General features: G+C 28.4%; 1 protein-coding gene across 1 annotated transcript in view; it reads left to right on the plus strand.

Moving 5' to 3' along the window:
* The first annotated feature begins 282 nt into the window (after positions 1–282).
* Positions 283–24,736, plus strand: part of LOC107436152 (glutamate receptor ionotropic, kainate 2) — a 37,861-nt gene continuing 13,407 nt past the window's right edge. The window contains exons 1-9 of the mRNA XM_043040314.3: positions 283–501; positions 6,190–6,345; positions 9,406–9,657; positions 10,642–10,856; positions 13,269–13,322; positions 17,061–17,222; positions 19,552–19,707; positions 23,020–23,124; positions 24,623–24,730. Of these exons, the coding sequence (XP_042896248.2) occupies positions 417–501; positions 6,190–6,345; positions 9,406–9,657; positions 10,642–10,856; positions 13,269–13,322; positions 17,061–17,222; positions 19,552–19,707; positions 23,020–23,124; positions 24,623–24,730 (1,293 nt within the window). The 5' untranslated portion in view covers positions 283–416. The remainder of the gene's footprint in view (positions 502–6,189; positions 6,346–9,405; positions 9,658–10,641; positions 10,857–13,268; positions 13,323–17,060; positions 17,223–19,551; positions 19,708–23,019; positions 23,125–24,622; positions 24,731–24,736) is intronic.

Here is a 24,736-nt window from a genome sequence, read left to right on the forward strand (position 1 = left end):
AGGAAATATGAATTATAAGATTTATTGAGCTTTAATATTAGGGTAAAACAGCCTTAAGGTTTGCATTCAGTAAAAAGAAATCTAATGGCATAGTACGCAGAATGACTCAGAATTGATAGCAATTTTAATTTAAAAAAAATAATAATAACTCATTAGAAGTGAGTAAGTTTCGCCAGTTCTTCATACGCGACATCAAAGACGGTGGAACAAAAATAAAAACTTTTTGGAAGCAGAAGTGAATGTCTCACAACTGTACCTCCCGCCTTCTAATGACGTCAGGAAGAAACAAAAGTCAACAGAGCTTGATGGAAGCATTGCTCCTTGCAAACTCAGATGAGGGAATGTTCTGCTGAGCAGAACACCTCGATCATCCATGTTTCAATAATTCATCATAACATCTCAAGAATCGGAACAAAATGATGAGGACATTCTGGTGGATCGTAGCTGTCACATGTTTACTGTTCGGAATTGGGCACTGTTTACCATCACGTATCCACGTGGGTAAGTAACATGACACTTCGAGAACATGCATATAATTTGAAGCTGTAGATATGTTGCCAAATTTTCTTACCTAAATATATGAAAAAAGCCTGTATTAGTTCACATTATTAAAAATCGATTAATTCAAAAATATGCTAACACTAGCTGGTAAATGTTAAACAAAATGCATATAAGCGCAAGATTTTAAACGTAAAAAAATATGCCAACACAATTTTTTTTTAATGTAATATGGTAATATACATTTTTAATGTTCGAAATTTATGAATAAAAATTTGTATTAGTTTTTAAATGTCAAAAAGGTATTCACACTGTTTATATGTAGAAAATATTACCTCACGGTTTTAAACATGAAAAGTTCCTCTACCCAAGTTTTTGTGATGTTGAAATTTTGTGATGAAAATAAAAATTTGTGCAAGTTTTTGAACGTATAAACATACTAGACATTTGTGAATAAAAGTTAATACTAGTTTCTGAATGTCAAAAATTTATTGACACAAATGTTTAGGTGTGAAAAATATTACAGCAAGTTTTTCAGCATGAAAATTTCATTAACGCAATTTTTTTGATGAAATCTTTTGATGTAAAAATATATGAGTGCAAGTTTTTGAATGTGAAAAAAATTAATGTTTTTAAAAAAATAAATGCAGATTCCATTTTGCTTTAATGCAATCATTTACTTTTAACGATTGGCACTTAATTATGCATTAGCAATCAAATCAAATTAGGATAGGTTTAAAAGAAGAAAAATACTTTAAATAGGAGCATTAGTTTGAAATGTTTTTCCATAAATTTTTTTTTTATAATAAATCATATTTTAAATTGTACGCAGATTGCTTACATGAAAAATTGTTTTGATATTTATAATTAACGTCATATCATAGAGCTTTTAAGCACACAACCATATCTCTTAAATGTATTTATTTACACAGAAATTTTTCGCAGAAATGATTTTAATTATTACTTCAATTTTTTCAAAATTAGTTTAATCTTTCGTTTTGCTTAAACCTTGAAAATTAAAAAGAAAGTAACCTTTGTTTCGCTACTTATTGGTTGTATGGTACAAAATGTTTCGAGAAATGCTGTGCTGCTCAATATCTTTAAATTAATGTTTATCAAAATGATAAAATAATCAAGAATTAATAGATATTTTTTACGTAATTTCTAAAGATAGTTACTTTCATCAAACTATTTGTTATTGGTTTGATTATACTTGTTTTCTCTCAGTATTAAGCGAAATATTTATTTTTTTCATGACAATTTCAAACAAACTTCATTAACAAATCAAATTAAAAAGACATTGTTGTTTTATTCTAGCAAACATTTCGAAAACCTTCTTTATTACGTATATCACTGGAAAATAAAGAAGAGTCAAGTCTTTATTTTGATATCTTATGTTTCATTGAAAATTCAAAGAACGAAGAATCCTCTTTGACCTGCAACAGTATTCAAAAATCAACGTTAATTTTTTTTTTTCATTTTCATAATAGTAAAAAATAATCAGTAGAAAATTTTGTTAAGAACTCTGCAAAGTTTTTGAAGGCATGATAATCTGCATAATATCTGCAAAAATATTCTTTTGATATTTTCTTTACATATTTTGTAAATTTTTATAAGACGTAAAAAATTCTGCAGATTTTTTTAAGACCACTAAGTCAGAATTGTGTTTCAAATTCAATTTGCACTTCGCTAACAGTATTTTCGCCTTATTAAACTTGATGAATATTGTATAGTATTTTTTAAGATTAAACTACAGTTTTAAATACATATTTTCCATCAAATACATATTTTCCACCTCAGTTTAGCAAACAGTTTTAACACTTTGATTGCCTAAGGAAGTCATTTTGATTGCTTTTAATTTCAATTAAAAGAACAATGATGTATATAATGACACAATTTCTTAGAATTTTGTACAACATATAATTTTTTTAGTGTTAATATTTACTAAAAACTTGTTATATAACTGTAAATAATATAAAAAATATTAAAAATTAATTTTTAGCAAATTTTTTTTATTCTTTTACAATCCAGTCATTTTGACTGCTTTTGAGCACTATAGGTATATACTAAGTTTCAGTCTTTCTAGTGTTAATGAGTTTATTCTAAATATTGGTTATTTTAAATTGATTTTATTGGTAGCATTGGACAAAAATATCCAATATTCGATTTTTGTTGATTCATGGAATTTCGATTTTTGTTGGTCTTCAACGAGGGTCATTTATCTTATTAACTTTAATTTTGGGCATTTACCTAAAATAGCAAATCGAAATTTTACAATACGTAAATTCTATTGTTATTAGATTACATTAGTTCGATAAATGTGTTATAATCCCTTTCTTCCTTATTTTCTTATTCTTCGAAACATTTCATTAATTTAATTCAACCATGTTTACTCAAAAGTTTCTCAGAAGAAAAACTATAAAAAGATCAGTTTTTTTTCCAAATGCTTTTAGGGTTTCCATTTTTTCTTTACTGTTGATGAAGAAAATCGTGCTGAAACATAAACAGATCAAGCCATGGAAAAACGCTCCACTTGTATTTATTTTTCATTTTTTTCTTTATCGGACGCATTTCAATATAGCTTAAGTTAAAAGGTGAAAGAAAAAAGCGTTCCGCGTTTGTTGTTTTTGGGGGAAATCGTAAATTTACAAAACGCCCAGAGAGTAGTTTTTTTTCTTTCAAACAAGTCGTAATGGCTTAAAAAAGAATAAATGTCAGAGGCTATTTTTAGATTAAGCTGAAAATAAAATGTTAAAAAAAAGGCTAATGTGTAAAGAATAATAAATAAAAATTATGCATGATAATTTTTTAAATTAATTTTACCTTGTAGTTGAACAAATTCCACGTTAAATTATTTTAACGAAATTTCAATACAACTATCTCAGATTTTTGCAAGTTGCACATCAGACTTTTTTTTAAAATTTTTTATAACCATCGTTGCACAGCCGACCCAATTTTATGGGTTTACGACTACTAATGTTCAACTCCGTAGGCTTGTAATTTCGAATCCAATCCAGAAGACAAGGGAACTCCTGGATCGAGTATTGGGAGAAATTTACTTTCGTTGAGGACTTTTTGCTGGAGCTAACCCGCATTTGCGTTACATGGAGAGGAAGACCATGAGAACCTCCCACGGTTAGCCTGACAGCAAGGGGACTCTAACCCATGATCCTTCTACCACTGAGGATATTTCACGGCAGCACTGAGGTCGGAGCAAGACGGATGCGGAATTCGTATCGTCTGGGATTCGAACCCAGTTAGCCTCATTGAAAGGTGAACGCTCTATCCCCTGAGCCATCGCGGCTCAAATTAGACTTTTGTAGAAATGACAAGTAAACAGTAAATTGTTAAATATTTATTATATTGATGTTTAGAAGTATTAAAAAAAAAGCTTACATCACGATCTGCCATGATGTAAGCTTTGCAATGCAATATAAATGTATTATGTAAAAATGTATTATAAATGTACTATTATTATTTTTACCTTTTTCTTTTTTAATTTAATTATTTTTATTCGATTTTAATATTTCCATACGCGGAGCAATTTTATAGTTGGTTGAAGTTGCTCCCATTTGTTTAAAGTTTATTTTTATTATATTTGGTGGAAAAGTAAAATCCACCAAATATTATAAATCTTTTAATGTATATTTTTTGAGGAATGTATGAGGAATAATGTAAAAAACACACCCACATTTCTGCAAACCGAGCTAAAGATCAAGACTGAGAACGCTTTAAACGTTTTCAGATTGTAATTCTATAATTGGTGCATATTTAGAATTTTCTTTGTTTTGAGTTCTAAATTTTTATTTTAATAAACAAAATCTTAGGAAGAAATTTGATAATTAGATGTTTTGTAACAAAACTTTTTTCTTTACTTTTTTTCTTAACCTAATGTTGCTTCTAAGCATTAGTACATTGATTGATTTTAGTTGAATTCCACTTTTGGCTAATAAAATTGTATTATGTGAAACAAATTTATTCTATAAATTCACACTTATTAGCTTAGAAACAATATCTTTCACAGAAATCGTTCTTTAGAGGTTGTCTAATTATATTTTAAATGCTTTTTCAATCTTTTTATTTGATTTTGTGGTTAGGGAGTTTTTTTATTTAATAAAAAAAAGCGAAATTTGTTCAAATTGGAAATCGAACTCCATATTATAGAACAATTAAATCATTCTTTAAGATTTCCTTAAATGATATTGTGTTTCAATTTGAATTGAAGGCTCATTCAAATTAGCTTACACAAAAATTTTTAGTTTACACAAAATTTACACATTATTATAATTCAACGTAAAACCAATTTTTCTGAGAGTGTAAGGATGTGCGAAAAAATTATTCAATTAATAAAATTTATTTAATTTCAGATTAATTATGCGTTTTCTAAAGATTTCTTTAAAATTTACGGAGTAAATCCGTAAAATAGTGTTAAGTGCATTAAAAACCAAACACCTTAATAACTTTTGATCTACTGATCAAATTTACCCATTCAGTAATCAATATTGATGGTTGAGAAGTTCAATCTTAAATGTTCTTAATAATTAATGCGGATGATTCTTTAAGTTAGGAAATCAGACGCAAAGACGAATTTCCTTCGAACAAAAAAAAAATCGTATTTTTGAGACGGATGTGTATTTTTGACCCTCAAAATATTGCTAATAGTTGTGATCTGGAAAGTAGAGTTTTTAAAAGTTTAGGGTCTCTTTTAAGAGTTGAGGGAAAGTTTGGGTCTCTTAAAGTTAATTCCACTTTTCACGTTTTATTCTCAGGAACTAATAAAACGAATCAAAACATTTTTTAAACACAGTAACAAAGCTTGTTTACCTTAAAATAATTCTATTACTAAATGATTTTTTTGTAAATATTTGCTATTTCTTATTATTTACTTTACAATTCATTTGTCTAAAAATTACTGAAAAACAAAGTGTAAAAATTTTTCAAACAATTTAATTTGAGCACTTTTGGATAATAAAATCCATAATTAGAAAAAAATTGGTCTAAAACTTGCTGAAAGATAAAAATTTAAAAATAATACTTCTTTGAGACTATGAAATATGCAAACTATTGAAATTAATATTATTTGTATGAAATTTCTTCCAAACAAAAAATAAATTTTTTTAAACGGATTTATATTTTCGACCCTTAAAATATTGGTAATAGCTGTGATCTGGAAAGTACAGTTTTTAATAGTTAAAGCTAGAGTACAGTCGAAAGCTTGGGTCTCTTAAAGTTCACTTTTCGCGTATTTTTTGTGGAACTAATTAAATTTTAACAGTAATAATTACCATAAAATCACTGTATCACTTTAATTAAAATACATATTACTGTAAAAATTACGGAATAAAATTAAGTAAAAATGGATATTATGGTATGTAAAAATGGGTTTACAGATGTCGGTGCTTTCTACCGTAATTTGATTTGGAATTTTAAGCAGTATAGTACGCAAAAATTCGAGCCTTTGACCAACAGATATTAAGGTGTTTGCTTTTTTATTCTACTTATTGAATAGATTCTTATAATAAATTCTTAAAAAAAATTCTTAGTTTTATTTAATAAAACTGAAATATTGAAATATATAGTTTTTGGACTTTTTTTCATTTTATCATTTATTCTTGAGAGTACTCAAATATTTAATTTTGTAGCCTTTCGGAATCTTTTTGGACATTTAATTCCAAAAGTGATTTTTTTCAGGTGGAATATTCGAAGATGATGATGACGAATCTGATTTAGCTTTCAGAATAGCTATTGATTGGTTAAATACAGATGAAACTTTGCTCCGAAATTCTAGAATGATAACGGAGGTGGTGAAACTTGAAACAACTGACAGTATAAAATCAACACAGCTAAGTAAATGCATTTATTATTTTAGTACTGAATTTCACTGCTGTATTTACTTATTCATTCATTACATAAATAATGAAATTGTTTAGTACGTACACATTAAATTTAATTTTTTTAAATAATAAATTAACGTTATGTCCAGTACCGTTAGAGGTGGTAATGAGAAATTGTCCCATTTCATATGTTGGGAAATAAAAAGAACATTGCCTTTTAGGTGGTGTGTTTTTGAGAGTACCATTGGTTTACTTTCATTTATTTAATGCCCCCTCCAAAAAAAACACACACCCTCTTACGAATTCCGCATTCAGCTCGCATCGACCATAGTGCTGGCTTAAAATATCCATCCTCAGTGGTAGATGGATCATGGGTTGGAGTCCCCCTGCCGACAGGCTAACCGTGGAAGGTTTTCGTGGTTTTCTATATATAAAAATTATTTCAATGTATTTTTGTTAAGTAATTACATAAATATTTTTGGCATTTTAAAAGATTAATTTCAAATTTTTTACCTTTTTTTAATATTGTTACCAAAAAAAAATTGTACTTAAAAAAATGATAGAGGCATTTTTAACATACGAGTTACCATCTACAGTTACTCCACTTTCTCAAACAGTGTCAAAATTTCAAAATAGCCCCCTAATCGTGGTTTTGGTTCAAATATTCTGAAAAAAAATAATTTTACCGTTTTTAATCAAGAACTTTTCGATAAAAATATTTTCATGAAAATCTGAGGTATGACAGTAACCGGATTTTTTCTGTTCGATTTCACTTAGCTTTTGACTAAACATTTTGGAAATCTCTTCATGTGCACGCACTCTAAATCTGCTCTTACCGGTTAAGGTGTAAAAAACTAGATAGAGAAAAATGTAAACAGAGTTTTAAGGCAGCTATTTATCTATTTATTACAAATATTGTTTGTGACGTGCCAGGAAAAGGACATTTTGAAACTCAACTATCGTTTTTTAAATGCATGTAATTGTTAAAAGTCATTCTAAAGAGCGAATAAAAATGGTATTAAAATTAATTTACAAAAATTCACGGTTTTATAATATAATATTGATTTATAATATAATATTAGATTTTTGTGGCAAATACTGTCAATTGTCTCATTTGGTGAGAATCATTCATATAAATATTGTTTAATTTATAATGGTATTTACCCTTTAAGTATTTATTACTTTTTTAGTACCTCAAATGTTTTTATCTTCTGGAAAACGTTCTTCACTTCTCTACCATAATTCGATTATTTATAGCATTGGTATATATATATATTTATAATTAGCATTGGGTTGCCAATCCATATGGGATTTGGAATTATCATTACTTAATTTCGTAACGAGTAAGTTTGAACTGCGCCCTGAAGAAAATGTAGATCTTGAGCTAAGCATTGGCACTAACTTGCTTTGTGAACGAACTTTTTGATTGAAACAATCCACATTTGAGTTTTGTGATGGAGAGAAAGTGTTTCTATGGTTAGTCTGACGGCAAGGGTACTCTGACGCATTAGCCATAGACAACTGCTAATGTTTTGCGTCAAGCATTGCGATTGGGAAGAGCTGCACACAAATCGAACAGTCAGCTCTGTGATTCGAAGCAGAGTCCTATCATTCATAAGCAATGACCTTTTCTCCTAAACCGTCTTGGCTTTCAAACATGTATTTAGTATCCTGATACTGGCTCTAGACCTGGTCCTGAATATCAGTTCCTGGTTAGATAAAATAGAGCTGATGTCAAAAGATTATGTAACATAGCTTTCATCTTTTTTAAACGGCAAATTTTGAAGGCTCTAATGTTATATTAAATACACATTAATAGTTTAAAATGACGCCAATCCTGCTGAAAAAGTCAGTATTTTGTTTATACTTTCTTTTGTTTGGTGTGAAAAAGGGGAACAATAAGTTTAGATTTCAAACGAAGTATCATTCTTGGCTAAAAATAAATAACTCCCGGTTAAATAAAAAAAAATCGAAATGACGTCATTTTTGCGGCTTTGTTTTGAAGCTCGTTTACTAAAAATACAACAGTTTCTTGATGCCAACATTTTTTTCCTATTCAGAAGGGAAAAAAAGCATAGCATAGGATTGGAAAGGTGGTTAGTTTTTTTCAGCTGTTTTTTGTTCTTTTGGATGATTGTTATCAAGAAAGAATTCGCTAAGCATTCACTGCAGTAATTTTGATGGCACCTGAGACGAAAAGAAAGAAATATGGTCGAACATACAGTTAGTTATACGAGAGACTGTGATTACAGATACGTTTTAAAAAAAATTATAGCTGAAACTTTTTTTATTCATAATCGTCATATGGATGTTATTCATATGCCTTTTGTCCCTTACCGTTAGTAATTGCAATAACAATTTCTTGGTATTTTCTCATTAATTATTGGCAATTTCTTATCATTGGGAGATTGATTAATTTCTTAATGGTCTGTTATTCTTAACTGTGAGATTGATTTAGCATTCAATTATACGTTTATCATCATTGTGCGTTTTATTCGTACTCCATTTGCGTATTTTTTATTATTGTGCGATTGGTGCATTGTTTATTTGCGCGTTATTCATTATTGTACTATTGTTTTATATTCATTTGCGCAATATTCATATGTGAGTTTTTAATTATTGCGTGATTGATCGATTCTGGTGATATTTTTTATGCATGAAACGAAAATACAAAAAAAAAAAAAAAAATTCTGCTACGTGCACAATCTTTTTTTAAAAGGAAAAAAAAAACTACTGGCTTCTCTTCTCTAGCTTAGCTTTCAGTTTCCTTGTTTTTTACAAGGAGAAAATATCATAGATAATGTAAGAAGAAAAAAAATGACTCCAAACTCTTCAAATGCTATGTTCGTTGCAAAAATCTATGGAATGTCCTTCTTAACACGTTCGTTCTCAAAGATTTTCAAATTTGATATCCTCTTCCAAAAAATTATCAAATATCCTTCTTAACCTGTTCTTCCATTGAGCTTTTCAAATACGACTGTCGCAGCAGATTTCAATGAACTGTTCCTTAACACGTTCAGGTAACCATGGTTTTTAATTCTAATGGTCATTATAAACTTTTCTTTCGTTTCAGGTTGTGGTTTACTCCAGAAAGGAGTGGCTTCCCTGTTTGGTCCACAGTCCGAAATTGGGAGCATGCACGTGCAGTCCATTTGTGATGATTTGGAAGTGCCACATGTTGAGGCAAGATGGGATTACAAAGTCCAGAGAGACCAGCTGTCCGTTAATTTGTATCCACATCCTTCTGTACTTACAAATGCATTTGTCCATTTGGTCAATATTTTTCACTGGGAAGAATTTACCATTATCTATGAAGAAGATGATGGTATGTCTTTCCTTGATTTACTTATTAAATAAAAGGTGGGAAACAATACCTCTGGAAACATCAAAAAAACTTCTAACTATGCATCAAGAAAAGGTTCTTAATGGTATGCATATATTCTAAAGCAACAAACAACGTGGATAAAACACAAATGAACATAATATACATATTAAATGAACATACTATCGTTTCGGCTCTTATAAACAAGAACGTTCCTCAGTATGTAAATACCAAATGGTGGTGGAAAAGTAAAGAGACAAGCACGCGCAAAGTGGTTTAACCAATTGGGGCATAGGAAACAAGTTTTTAACAAAATAATATTTAAGAAAGATAGGAGATAGGTGCCAGGGGGATTGGCGGGAATCCCAGGATGCAGCAGATTAAATTAGAATAGACTTCCAAACATTTGGAGACAGTGGGACACTGGAAAGATAAATTATTAGAATTTTTCCAAATATAGAACTAGTATTTCGCTACTAGTATTTCGATATCTTTACTAGTATTTCGATATGCATTGGGAATTTCCGGATGAAGGCCCGATATTCAAATTACGATTTTATGGCCTTAAGAAGTTTAATAATGTCATTAGAGACTATTCTGGTGGATATTGAATATTTACTATCTTTATAAGCATAAAAATGCACCATTTACTTTAAAACTATAACATGACACCTAACTTCAAATAAAATTCAATTGAAATAGCATTACACATTAACAAAATACAAGGTTAGAAATTTCTTCTCAATTTACGCCGGTAAATATAAAAACTTTTTTTCTTTAGTTTTATAAGCTATATTTACGCCCATAGTGAATAATTAATAAAACATATTAATTAAAAGTTAATAAATCTAAGTGTTATAGTTAAAAATAATTAATAGTCCTCAAATACCGATGATTAAACTATAAAAAAGTTATGATTACATAAAATTAATTATTAGAATTGCATTATCTTCTTAATTTGAGTTGTACAATTTTATTATCTTGCAGCAATTATTCGACTGAAGCCTTTTATAGAAGAAGGTGAGAAACAGAAATGGTCTATTCGGATTTACCAGTTTAAAAATTCAAATTACAGAGAAACGTTTTGGGAAGTGAAACAGTACAGGCAATCTAAAGGAAGAAAGTTGGAAAAGCATGAAATAAAGGATCACCGTATTGTTTTGGATGTGCCACGAAAAAACCTCTATACAGTTCTGAAGGCAGTAAGTTTCAAGACACTGGTAATATTAGCGAACACACTATTTAAATGAAATGATCTTTTTTGCCACGAATAATTATAAAAATATGTGTTTTCATCATTTGAATAATATGAGAGCTCCTTTTTTGTTCATTTTGAGTATTTTGTAATTAATGGATTTAGCTCATTATTCAAGTAAAGCTTCATATAAAGCAAGCTCGGAAGAAAATAAACATGACATGCCAACTAATATTACACGTTATAATTAAAGCACACGTAAACATACCCTTTATTAACAATGGAATTTTCGTTGTTTTATTAGATAGTTTTTCCTAGTGGTAGCAAAGATGATGTATTATTATCCTAATAAATTAGAATTAAACGAATTCGGTTTATCACTTCAAATAAGTGATCTAAACAGATATAAAAGGTAGACAGATAGACAACATGGGCAACTTTACTGTAAAAAATCCTATGTCAAATTACGTAAGAAAGTGCCAGTACTCAGAGTCCCGATACAATTTTTACCATAAAATTTTCGGAGAAAGTCTGATATACCATACTTTTTACAGTAATATTTACTGTAAAGCCTTTGAATCACGTAATTAAATAAATACTACTGAAAGAATTACTGTATGAAATTTGATTGGAAAAACGGGTTTTACGGTAACATTTGTCTTACGGATGATGCAACTAGGATAATATTTTGCACATTGTAAAAATTCCGGATTAAATTACTGCAATAAGTACTGGCACTCAGGGTGTCATAACTTTTTACGTGTAATCCAGTTTTACCGGAACATGTTAGGAAGCAAAAAGATTTGATATTCTGTAATTTTCACTGTAAAACCACTGAATTATTCTAATAAAACAAATATTTCTCTAAAAATTATGGCATTATAAAATTTAACGGTAAAATTGGATTTTACTGATGATGCACCCAAAGTGCCAGCATGTTATGCCATGCAATGTGGTCAAGCTAAGTATTGATGCAAATTCCATGAAAATGAAGCTTGTTTTAAAAATTTCTGCTTTTCCTAACCGCTGGAATAAAATATTTCGCTCAAGTCTCAAATGGACGGAAAGCAGACAAAAATAGAAAAAAAAGATGACATAACCACTTGTAAAAAACTGGAGTTATATCATTGCCCGGTTAAATTGACTGCTTGAATTTCACTAATTAAATTACATAAGTCGGCAATATTCTCGTTTTGTCTCGTTTCTTGTCTTCATTAATCTTTAGCATTTTTAAAATTTTAGCATGTTATTTTGGTATAGGACTGTCCACAAATTATGTCACGTTTGCCAGGAGGAAAGTCGTTTGTGGCACGGGGAAAGAGAATATAAAGAAATGTGACATTAGAGCACTTAAAATTACCATATTAAATACTTTTGTAATATTTATTTTCACACTTTTTTATAGAAATAAGTGTACATCTAATAGTTATCATTATTAGGCTCATAAATGTCATTAAAATACAATGACATTTATAAGCCTAATAATAATAATGATTCGATGCAAATATTGTTATTATTATGCTCGAAACAGTTTAAATTCAAAAATAAAGTTTGAAATATGATTTATTACATGTGTTTTGTTTCTGAATTGCTAGTATATGTATATTTATGCAACATAGAGTTACGTGTGATGGGGGTGGGGAAAATAAGTGAAGTGTGAAATTTTAGAAGAAAGGGAACATTAAAAAAGTGGAACATCATTTTGGTTGCCATTTTCATTTATACACAACTATTATTATTACTTTATGCTTATCAATAAATTTTGACATAAATAAACAAATTTTTTTACAATAAAACATTGATTATTTCTTATCTAAATCTGATCCATATTTAATTGATAGGATTCATATTTAACTGATACTTCGACTATGGATTTAAAGATCCCTATTCAGTATTTTCATTTAAGGAATAACTGCTCATATATAAATTTATAAATTATTATTTTCAATATTAAACTAGGTAGTTCCTTTTTGAAATTTTGAATTTTTTATTAGTGGCATGAAAGATTTAAATATATATATTTTTAAGAATTGTAGTAAGTTGATTTTTAAATTTCGAAATTGTTTACTAGAAAGTAATCAGCGGATCGATTTCATAAATAATTTAGACATATTTTAAATTTAGAACTTTTTAAAATATACTATTTTTTTTAAACATAAATATCAAGCTCACTGTTTTTTAATTAAAAAACATGAAAAGACCAGCATGCTTTTAAGAAAACCAGACTTTAATCATGAATAAATAGCATTTTACAAATACATGCTTATTTGTAATTTAAAGATGATTTCTTATTTTTAATTTTCATTTATATTTAATTTGAAATATTTTTAATAGTTTGAAATTAATTTCCACAATTATTTTTAATTTTTGAAACCAAAAAAATGCATTTTATAAGAAGTTTTCTGTTTCTTATTAACAGGCTCAACAGGTGGGAATGATGACAGAACACCAAAAATTCTTGATAACATCTTTGGTGAGTTTTTGATATTCAGTTAACTTTCATTTAAAAGTCAGAAACAGTTATTTTCAGAATGCTCAGTGTGTGCATACAAAACTTCCTGTCATGTTTGAAACACAGAGTAGGGGAGAGTGGGGTCAATTGTAACAGGGTACGATTGTAACAGAGCAAAAATTTCGAGTGTCGGGTTCTAGATTTGGTTCCTAGGTGGCGCACAAGGTGTATTTAATAAATCTGCATGTACACCCCTGCTGGCAACCATTTTTATGTACTTTTGACAGAGTTACATCACAAAAGATATTTTCACGATACGTAAGTACTTTTTTTGGTATTAGAATATTATATTGTAACAAAGTAATTTTGGTTGGTAAATAGTTTAAACAAATAAAAATTATTAACCGAATATGTAAGTGGACACCTTAATTAACATTTCGAAAAAAAGATTAGTTTTGTTAATTAGCTAGCATTGTTTTTAACAAATAAAGCTGAAATGGCGTCTTGTGGACGATTGTAACTATAAGTAAAGGGACGATTGTAACAGATGAAAATAAATAATCTTATGTTTACTAACCATTACTTAACTCTTTAAGAACCACCAATAGTTTCCTATATCATTTATATTATGTTGCATGCGCATTATTTTATTTGTCACCTTTCACACCATAAATTAAAATTTTTAACCCCTTGAAGTTAAAAGTTTAACCGTTTAGGTCTCTGCTCATTATTATTTTTACTCCTAAAATATCACTACTATTTTGACCAATAAAAAAATATATCCCAACTATGATAATATGTATAATTAACTATGTTTTAGTTGAATTTACGAACTGTTACAATTGACACCGTAAGTGGGGACAATTGCAACAAATGCACGACTGTCAAAAATTGTTAATAGCTAATATAATAACATTTAAAATAAGGTAATTTTTTTTTCTAGTAGAGGATAGTCTACTTTACTAGTCTGTCAATTAATACTAATAATATATTGGATTTTTTGTTAGTTAAAGATAGTTAAGTAAAAAATGTTACAATCGACCCCACTCTCCCCTTCACTGAAAATAAAAGTTTGGTTGGCTGTGCGAAACGTAAAACTTACGAAATAAATCAATAATATCAGTGATTATTTGCAATGCAAGCACAAGTAATTTCCTTGAACGCAAACAATTTTATAGTTACAACGGTTTTTTGCCGTACAAAAACAATTTTTTCCTCTTTGATATATACGAAGTAAACATGTACTCGCTCCATGTATGGATATTTTATGTTTACTGTGGTTGGTGTAAGCTGGGAGCAGAACTCGTAAAGACCAGTCATTCTTGGTAATCGAACCAGAGTCATATCACTTTAAAGTAAGCGTTCTGTCCTCAACCACCGCGTCTTTACAGTTTTATAATGAATCTGTCTTAACTGAAAATGTCTTTAACTTAAAAATCTTACATATTGAAATCATAATTATGGTGGAGGTTGTTCTCCATCAGTGGCTGCCAATATTTGTATAGTAGAAAATATCTAAATTCATTATTGTTAGTATTGGCCGTTAATAAAAGTATGAAACAAAATGACAGTCTCCAGGAAATTGATCGTTTAGTAAAAATCCAATTTATTAAACAATAATTAGTGAAGATTATAAAGAATGGCCATCATATATAATTACAAATTATCAAAAATAAATCCCTTAAAGGGATCGAGAAAATATAACTTCCACATTAAGAAGTTTTGTTAGCATTCCGTTACGATTGCATTTTTAAATCCGTTAGGAAGGCTGGGACAGGTGGGCCCAAAGGGCAGTCCTAGTCGCCACAAATTTTAAATTAAAAGTGAATACAATTGTTCCTAACGGACACAGAGAGTATGGGTAGGAGATCCAAAATTGGCGATTTATCATAATATAGCATAACCAAAACAAATCCAACCATCATATCAATATTGGGTTTAAAAGAATACCTTGGCGATCACGAGTTGCCAATAAATTTATGAGAATTATTACAACCATGCAACTGAAACATTTAGGGGTTAGAAATTTAGAATAAAAAGTTATTAATAAATTTTTGTTTTCGATTAGAGGCGATTGCGAATTAATAAGTCTGCCTAGTAATGAAATAAAAAGTATCCATTACATGGATCGATGCAAAAAAGAAGAATAAATATTTTTTTAAAAGCTTAAGTCTTTGATTTATTTTAAATATAATTTTTCGATTAATAAAAATAAACTTAAGTAATCAAAGATATTTTAAAAGATGGGAAATAGATATGTAATGTCAATTGTGGCATCACAATATTTAAGTGTAAAAATGTTTGAAACTATTGATATACAATTATAAAAATAAAAGCAAGTGTAAAAATAATCCTAAAATTATTTAACTCTAGAAAGACAGATGGGGGCCAAATTGGACTCTCTCGTTTTGTGTTGCTTTTTAATTTAAAAAAAAAATCTTACAGGAAGTGATGAGTATTTCTTACTTTTCATAATTTCATCCAATTCAAGTGCTTATTTAGTCATTCATGCATTAGCCTTATACGCTGGTAAAAACAATTAAACTGAGGAAATTTAAAAAAAAGAACAAAATAACTAACACCCATATGCTTTTAAGCTATCGATGATAGCTAAGCTAATCGCGGACACCTCTGTTATGTCGCTTTGTAAAGAGTGATTAGTTTCAAAATAACTCTCTACGTACATGAATGCATTCTGCGGAGGTCCTCTACACTACAATAAATTTTTTTATATGCGTTTTTAACACACATACACACACACACATATATATATATATAGAGAGAGAATATATATATATATATATATATATATATATATATATATATATATATATATATATATATATATATATATCAAGATAATCCAAGGTTTTAAATTTTTTAGAATATTTTATCTTAATAATTTTTTTACTTCTCTTTTCTTATTCTTCCTTTCCATGTTTTGCTTCTATGTTTTTAACTTATTTTATGACTTCTATATATTTGCATCTTATATGCAGTAAATAAAACTTATTTTTCTCAATTTTCTTCGTATATATATATATATATACGAATATATATATATATATATATATACGAATATATATATATATATATATATATATATATATATATATATATATATATATATTATATATATATATATATATATATATATATATATATATATATATATATATATATATATATATATATATATATATATATATATATATATATATATATATATATATATATATATATATATATATATATATATATATATATATATACATATATATATACATATATATATACATATATATATACATATATATATACATATATATATATACATATATATATATATATATATATATATATATATATATATATATATATATATATATATATATATATATATATATATATATATATATATATATATATATATATATATATATATATATATATATATATATATATATATATATATATATAACCAAGTCCTATCTTGTATTCTACTTGAGAATTAAGTAGCATTTTTTTGTTTTATAAATAAAATAAAAAAATTCATAATTTTGAAGTGCTTTTTGTCTCGAACCCGTTTTCACGCTGTCCATAGTGCAGCATTCTACTATTATTTTTCTCACTCGCATTATCGTTTCCTGATTTTGTTCCAATCGGGATTCGCAAGAACAAAAAGAAAAAAAAATCATATCTATTATTCTTTTTTTAGAGATACAGAGCTTTTTAGCCAATTCAAATTTGTCTTCGCAGGATCTACACACTATTGATTTGGATGACTTTCAATACAGCAAGACCAATATTACTGGCCTGAGGTTAGTCCAAGAAGAATCCAAAGAATTCCAATTGCTTCTGGAAGAGGTGAATGAAAGATTGGTCAGACGGAGGGAACAACCACCCCTGAGGACGCTCAAGGTCACATATCATGTTCTGTAAGATATTACACTTCATGCATTCATACTACGTGTTTGAATGAGATGCATATGACTTACTCTAATCTTCTATTCATCATCTTTTACTAAATGTAACATATAAACGAAATTACATATTGTACTATCGTGCTAAACGTTTTATTTAATACTGAAGTATTATCATACCATTTACAGTGTAACTTTTTTGTTAACATATTTTAATACACATAAAACGGTAGTATTTGTTGAAGAAATTTGCAAGTGAAATTTTTGTGAATTTGCGAAAATTAGCTATGGAATTTACTCGTTGATCTTTTTTGTTTCTTCTTTCCTGAATCTTTGTTTTTTTTTATATTTGAAGGCACGTAAAATTTCACGGTAGATTGATTTGAGCCTTGTTTATTTTACTAAATAGTTAATTTTTTAGTGATTTTTTACGGGAAGCGTCTGTTTTCTATTACAAAACCTTAATATATTTTTCAAATGGAAAAAGGTGTTAAGCGCGTTATTAATATTTAGAGTTGGCAAAATAAAAATCTAACTGCCTGAATAATTTTCAATATAATGATTGGGTCTTTGTGAATTGCCTTGAAGTTAACAGGCTCAAGGTGCTTAATGAGTCAAATTGATTAGTTCAATTGATTAGTGTTTGTCGTCAATGTGATATCACTCACGAAATCTGACTTTCGTTTCGTTTTCGTTTCGTTCGTTGCACCCCTATGCAAATTATAATTTTTCTGCAGTGAATAAACGAAATTCGTTTTAAAAATGTTATTTTTTTAAATAAAAAAAAGCTAAAGCGAGAAAAAGAAAAAAATTAGAATGTTTGAGATAATGTAGATTAAAACTTTTAATTTGCGAAATCTACGAAATCTGTAGAACCTAATAACACACATTAAAACTGCTTGCGTCTCAGAGGTCGGCCCTTGCCATTGAAGCCAGTTCTCGGCAGCTGTTTTCAAAGTACTGTCTGAAGACAACATTGATCAACCTAAACCTTTGCTTAATTTTGCTTCACACAACTGTTTTGCTTCATGCAACTTTGTCAAAATGGCCTTATAATAATCGACGTCAACGGTATGATGATGTTCCAGATACTAAATCAGTATAACATCGCATTTAATTCGGAGTATGTTTATCATATCTTTAATGACAGAAGTCGTAAATTTAATCCTCTTTCTTATTGTTAAACCTTAGGAATATTGGAGCTTCAAAAATGAAGCCCTGCAAGGTGTCATAGTTCAGTTGTAGCTCAGATGCGATTACACTCTATAGTGAGTTTCTTGGTTGTGGGAACAATTTGTCGTATCCAATTTTGTCCTCAGTAACGATGTGGTCACTTTATAAATAATTATAAAAACTAGTCAGACATTTATCGGAATATAAGATAAACTGTTGAACCCTTCATGGTCAGTCCTTGACAATGGAGACAGTTTTCGGCAGCTTTTCTGAATACTGTCAAAATACTGTCTGAAGACAACATTGATCAACATAAGCTTTTGTTCAATTTTGCCTCACTCAGCATCCCATAGTGTTTTGCTTCATGTAACTTTGTCAAAGTGCCACCATAATGATCGACGGCAACGGTATGATGTCGTTCCAGATACTTAATCAGTATAACACCGCATTTAACCCGGAATATGTTCATCGTATCTTTAACGGCAGAGCGCGTAACCTTAAACTTCCTTCTCGTTGGTGATCCTCTGGAAAATCGGAGATCCAGAAATAAAGTAATTGCAAGGTGCTTTATTTCTGGTATTTATCTCAGATGATACAATTACACTCTATAGTGAGTCTCTTGGATGTGGGAACGAATTGACGGAGCCAAGTTTCGTGCTCAGTATCGATGTGGTCAATTTATAGTTGTCTCTTAGAATGGTATCGTTGAAGAAACTTGAGATTGCGGATATCTACTTTTCGGATAAGGAACTGGGTACCCAGCAGGAGCACAATTTGAAACTTTGCATCTCATCAGAAAAATGCATTGCACTGTGACATAGTTTCAAAACTAGCTTTGACGCGATGTTACGAAAAGTTACATGCGGATGATCTTGAATAATTTCTTCAACTTGTACCATGTTAATGCCTGTCATTGATCCATCCATCTAGAAAGAGCGATACTATTTTGTTACGTGTTGTCCACACGCCTTTCTTTAACTACATACATTTTATGCCCTAATAGAAAGCCTTTAAATCGTAAAAATGTAATCTTTTTTGTTTAAAATCTGATTAAGAGAGTCTTAATTAATGGCCATTTCGATTGCTTCAAATATTTTTTGCTTTTATTTCTTGATACTGTCTCAATTTATTCTAATTGTTATGCTTTTCATTAGACAGAATCAGTATTGATGTATGACAGTGTGAAACGACTTGCTTATGCCCTTGAACAAATGGATAGTGCCAAAAACATTGCAGTTTTTCCACCCATTTCTTGTAACCTTATGAATAAAGGCATAGACGGAACAAGTTTATTCAATTTCATGAAAAATGTAAGCATCTTTTATTTATGAGTTAATTTTACTTGAAAGTATTAAGTAAGATTAATTATCAATAAAAAATTATATTCATTAGTTATATAGAAATAGTTCTTTCATCACTATTTTCATAATTGATCACAACGTGATTTTCATATGGCTTAAAAGAAAAAGAAATATCTATAACTTAAAACTTTATTTAACATTGGGAGTTCAGCAGCCGATCCATATTTTTTGCGGTTGCCAATGTTTAACACTTAACTCTTATACTTTTGAACTTAAGTCTGAAGATAAGGGAACTTCTGAATAAAGCTTAAGGTCATGCCCTCTTTCTTGATCAAGCTTTGGGACATTCTCATGGCCATTTTATAATGCAATTTTTTCTTCAAATAAAGTTTCATGAATCTATAGTTTTTGAATAAATTCAATATCTTTATGAGTATGCGTTTATGTATGATGTGTGATTTTATTGAGAATGAACAGTTCTTGAATAAGAGTTTGAAATGACTTAACGTATTGATGAACATAAATTAAGAAATTAATAGATTTTGAACGAATTTTAAAAAAATGAACAAGCATAAATTGACATGTGTTTCAGATAGGAGCTGTTATTACTATGAACACGAATTTTAGATATAAATAGTTCGAGAATGATCGTCAGAAAAAACTATTTTAATTAAATTTATCTTTATTAAAAAATTTTAGGAAATGAACTAAAATAACTACGAGGATCTGTTTCGGAAATGAATAGTACTCCTATAAATAAGAGTTTCAGAAAAACAAAATAACAACCATGTGAGCTGTATTTTCAAAACTAATTGAATAAGTTAATAATAATAATGAAAGAAATAACAACATGAATATCATTTTTCTGAAATGAACAGCTTTTAAGTTAATTTCAAAATTGAATAGTTTAGAATCTATTTCAAACTAAGGAGCTAAGCTTTCTATTGGCTGCTGCTCACCAATCCCGATGATTGCGTCACAATAATTGTTTTCTTTTTGGTATTAGGCAGTTTTTTCTACCAAAGTTGAAATTAACTTCATGAAATATATGTACTGAAAAAAATTCTGCTTTGTTGCGCTTATGCCATCATCATTCCTCACATCAAAACATTTCCTTAATGCTTCTATTGAGATCCATTAGTGGACATATATAATTTTAGGGGTCACAGTACCTTTGCAACAATTTTTTAAAATAAAGGTATGATCATTCATTTTGAGGATGCTTTACATGCTCATTTAAGTTATAATCAATAATTTATCTTCAAAAAATGATTAAACTGTTTAATTTTTTTTAAATTTTAAAAAAGAGTTGAAAAAATTCTAAATTTTTAAATCCCTAAGGCTTTTTTATTTTAAAATATTTAAAAAAATATTTTTTTTCATAGTGCTTGCAATATTTATCTTAACAATTTTGTGCATTCATTTGTTGATATATCAATTAGAATATTTTTTATAGGTTATTTTGTAAAAAAGTAGAAAAAAAATGTAAAAATTCCTGTTAGGTATATATAACATGCCGTAAAAACTGTAATACCTCATAAAATGTTTATTCCATGCACAGTTTAAATAAGTGTATTATACTCAAGATAAAAAAGTTTACTTTAAAGCTTTATCTTAAATAGAAAAAATTCCTTAGAGATTTAATTAAGATACAAAATTATCATCTATGCGAAAAAGCACTTTAAAGTCAGACTGCTGAGCAAGTTTCTGTATAAGAACAATTTAAAATCATTCATAACTTTTTTAAAAATGTAGATAGAGAGATGAATTTCTTTCTGTACATTTGAAATACTTTGAAGTTTTATTATAAGCAATAAAAATTTTTTTGGTATTTTTGTCATTTTCTGGGTATTGTGACCCCTTAATGCTTCTATTGAGATCCATTAGTGGACATATATAATTTTACTTAGTTATAATTTTTTAAAATATTTTAAATTAAAAGCACATTTTTACAAATTTTGTTAGTTTAGATTCGTAATTCAGAATTTTCACTTCACAAGCATGTTGATGTATCAAATTTGTGCATGCACCACATTATGCATGAAGCTGATCGCAAAGATCTTAAATCATTTAACGATTCTTTTTAATATATAGTACATTAATGTAATATGCACTAAAAATAATATTTGAAAGACTTTCAATAAGTTTACACACCTGTGGAACTAGTATAAAGACAAGGTCAACCGTCATTTCTCAAATGAGAACACAGATGGCTAGATATAACAAGTTTTATAGGGAATTGAATTATTGTCGTGGTAGTTACACTCTACACAAACTTAACTAAGTTTAAAGCAAATTATAGCGTAATAAGGTAATTTCACAGAATTAAGTTGTAATATAGAAACAATTATGTGGTTTTTAACTCCAAGTTTTGAAAACAATCAAAATCAAAAATGGAATAACAGTAGGGAAAATGAAAATGAAAAAATAAATATAACAGGTATAGAGATATATAATAATATTGGTATATATTAATAAAATGGTATATATATTAAATAAATATTACAGGTAGTTCTAAGTAAGGGATATAAAATATTTTATATCAAATCAATACCTTAATGACTTCTATTAGTTTTATGCGGTGACAGTCAAAAAGTATGGAAATTAATGTGGGATAACAAAAAGGCACCAATAACAAAAAGCTGTATTAAATCATTATGCTTTTATGTTGTATATTTTTTTATGTATCTAATATCCGTCGTTGAATATCTGACCCAATTTTGGGTTTACTATTATTGTTAATGTACAACTTCGTAGCTTTGAAGTTTTGAACCCAATCCAGAAGATCAAGTAGTGGGAGAAATTTGCCTTCGTGGAGGACTTTCATGGAACTAACACTCATTTGCGTTGCATGGTGAGGAAAACCACGAAAACCTGCACGGGTAGACTGACGGCAAGTGGACTCTAACCCATGATCCGTCTAACACTGAGGATAGTTTACGCCAGCACTGTCATCGGTGTAAGTTGGGTGCAGAATTCGAATCGCAGCTATAGCTGGGATTCTATCATGGTTTACTTCGTTAGGAGGCTAGTGCCATATCTCCTGAACCACCGTGACTCTTTACGTTATATAACGAAATCATACATTTTTAATTTCGGATCACTTTCTAAATTTTTCAGGATATTATATTCTATTTTTTTCAGAATAGGAGAAAAAAAATTATGCTTTGCCAAATTTATTTAACTTCAATTTTGTAAAAGAAATCGTGTTTTACAAGGCTTTTGCTCGTTTTTAAAGATTTTACACTGGAAATTAAAATGAATTGCTATTAAATTAAAACAAAAATTTCACAAACATTTATTATTGCTTTGTCTTTATAGGGAAAGACAACTGGACTCTCCGGACTGATTGAATTTGATCCGGAAGGTTTCAGATCAGCGGTGAGTTTGGACGTGATGTACGTTACGCAACAAGGTCTGAAAAAGGTAAAATATTTTTCTTAAATCTTTAATTTAATTTGTTTAAAAATTAACTTTAAAACTTATGAAATAAATATTTAGGTATTGGAATTTTATTTATTTACTGAAAAAAAAACGAAAGAAAAATTAAATTTACGCATAACAGTTACATTACTTACTGTAAATACAAGACGAAAAATTAAAAAAGCTCTTGGTTGGAAAATACAAATGGAAAGAAATTATTAAAACACTTTTGAATGTGAAATTTATGTATTTTAACTTTTAAAGAGCGGAATGAATTAAGATATATTAGAAAATATTACTCTAATCATTAATCCAAGATCATTATGTGGTTGAACGAAGAGTGTTTCGTTAATCATTTCAGTTAGAATTTCTAATATAAGAAACGTTTATACCCAAATATTGTAGAAAAAAAAGTGCCTAATAAGTGATACTAGTTAAATGAATAACTTGGTGAATAAACATATTTAATAAATACAATTCACATTCATTTACAATTTATACATAAGGCGCTTTAGTTAAACTTGGCATCAAATATTTGCTACAGGTATAGCAGAAAACTAAAATAAAAAGAGCAACAAGGAGTACAATACCAAACATAAGACTGAAACTTGAAGTAAGTACAAACTTAAAATTCATAAATAAGATTAAAATAATTTAAAAATTCAGAATACGCGCTTGACGTCACGTCGTTTTATGACTCCTATTGTAGTAATAGAAGATGGTGGACTCAAACTAAGACCATCTAAAACACTTGCGAAGGTTGTTGGAAAATGACAGTCAGAAAATAGGAGCTTGTGCTTTATTGCGAGCATTGATGGTGTTTCCAAATATATATATATATATATATATATATATATATATATATATATATATATATATATATATATATATATATATATATATATATATATATATATATATATATATATATATATATATATATATATATATATATATATATATATATATATATATATATATATATATATATATATATATATATATATATATCCTGTTTCCAAAACTCTCGTCATTTTATTATTTTTAATCAAAGGCTAGTGAATACTTTATTAGTCTTCATACATTCTCTTTTGTAACAAAATTGTCCATAATTGTCCAAGATAACGTTACAGCTTACGCGTTTATTATGTTTTGGTATTATCTTGGTACTATTCCATATTAGGATATTTTCCCAAGATTTTTCAAATTTTCAGAATTAATAGACAACTTCCCGTGCTGGAAAGCTTTACTAGATTTTGCAGAATTGTTATGACACCTTATATAGATTTTGCAGGTTGAAGGAATCATTAGGTCATCTTTACTAGATTTTGCAGATTTTTGGAATTATTAGGACACTTTTTCATACAAAGAAACCTTTCCTAGATTTTGCAAACTTGCAGATAGACACCTTTCTGTATTAGGAAACCTTTTCTATATTTTTACAGAATTTTTTTAACAGTGCAGAATACTGTCATAATTAGTTCTTTATTTATTTTTGTAGATTGGTTATATTTTGCCAGACAAAGGAATAAATGTGACGTCGCCTGAATCTTCTGATTTTGAGTATACTGATTTGGAAAACTCGCATTTCAAAGTTGCAACAGTCATTGTGAGT

Source organism: Parasteatoda tepidariorum, chromosome 8 (genome assembly GCF_982258835.1).
Source record: "Parasteatoda tepidariorum strain Cologne lab strain chromosome 8, Ptep-v5.0, whole genome shotgun sequence".
Lineage (NCBI taxonomy): Eukaryota > Metazoa > Arthropoda > Arachnida > Araneae > Theridiidae > Parasteatoda > Parasteatoda tepidariorum.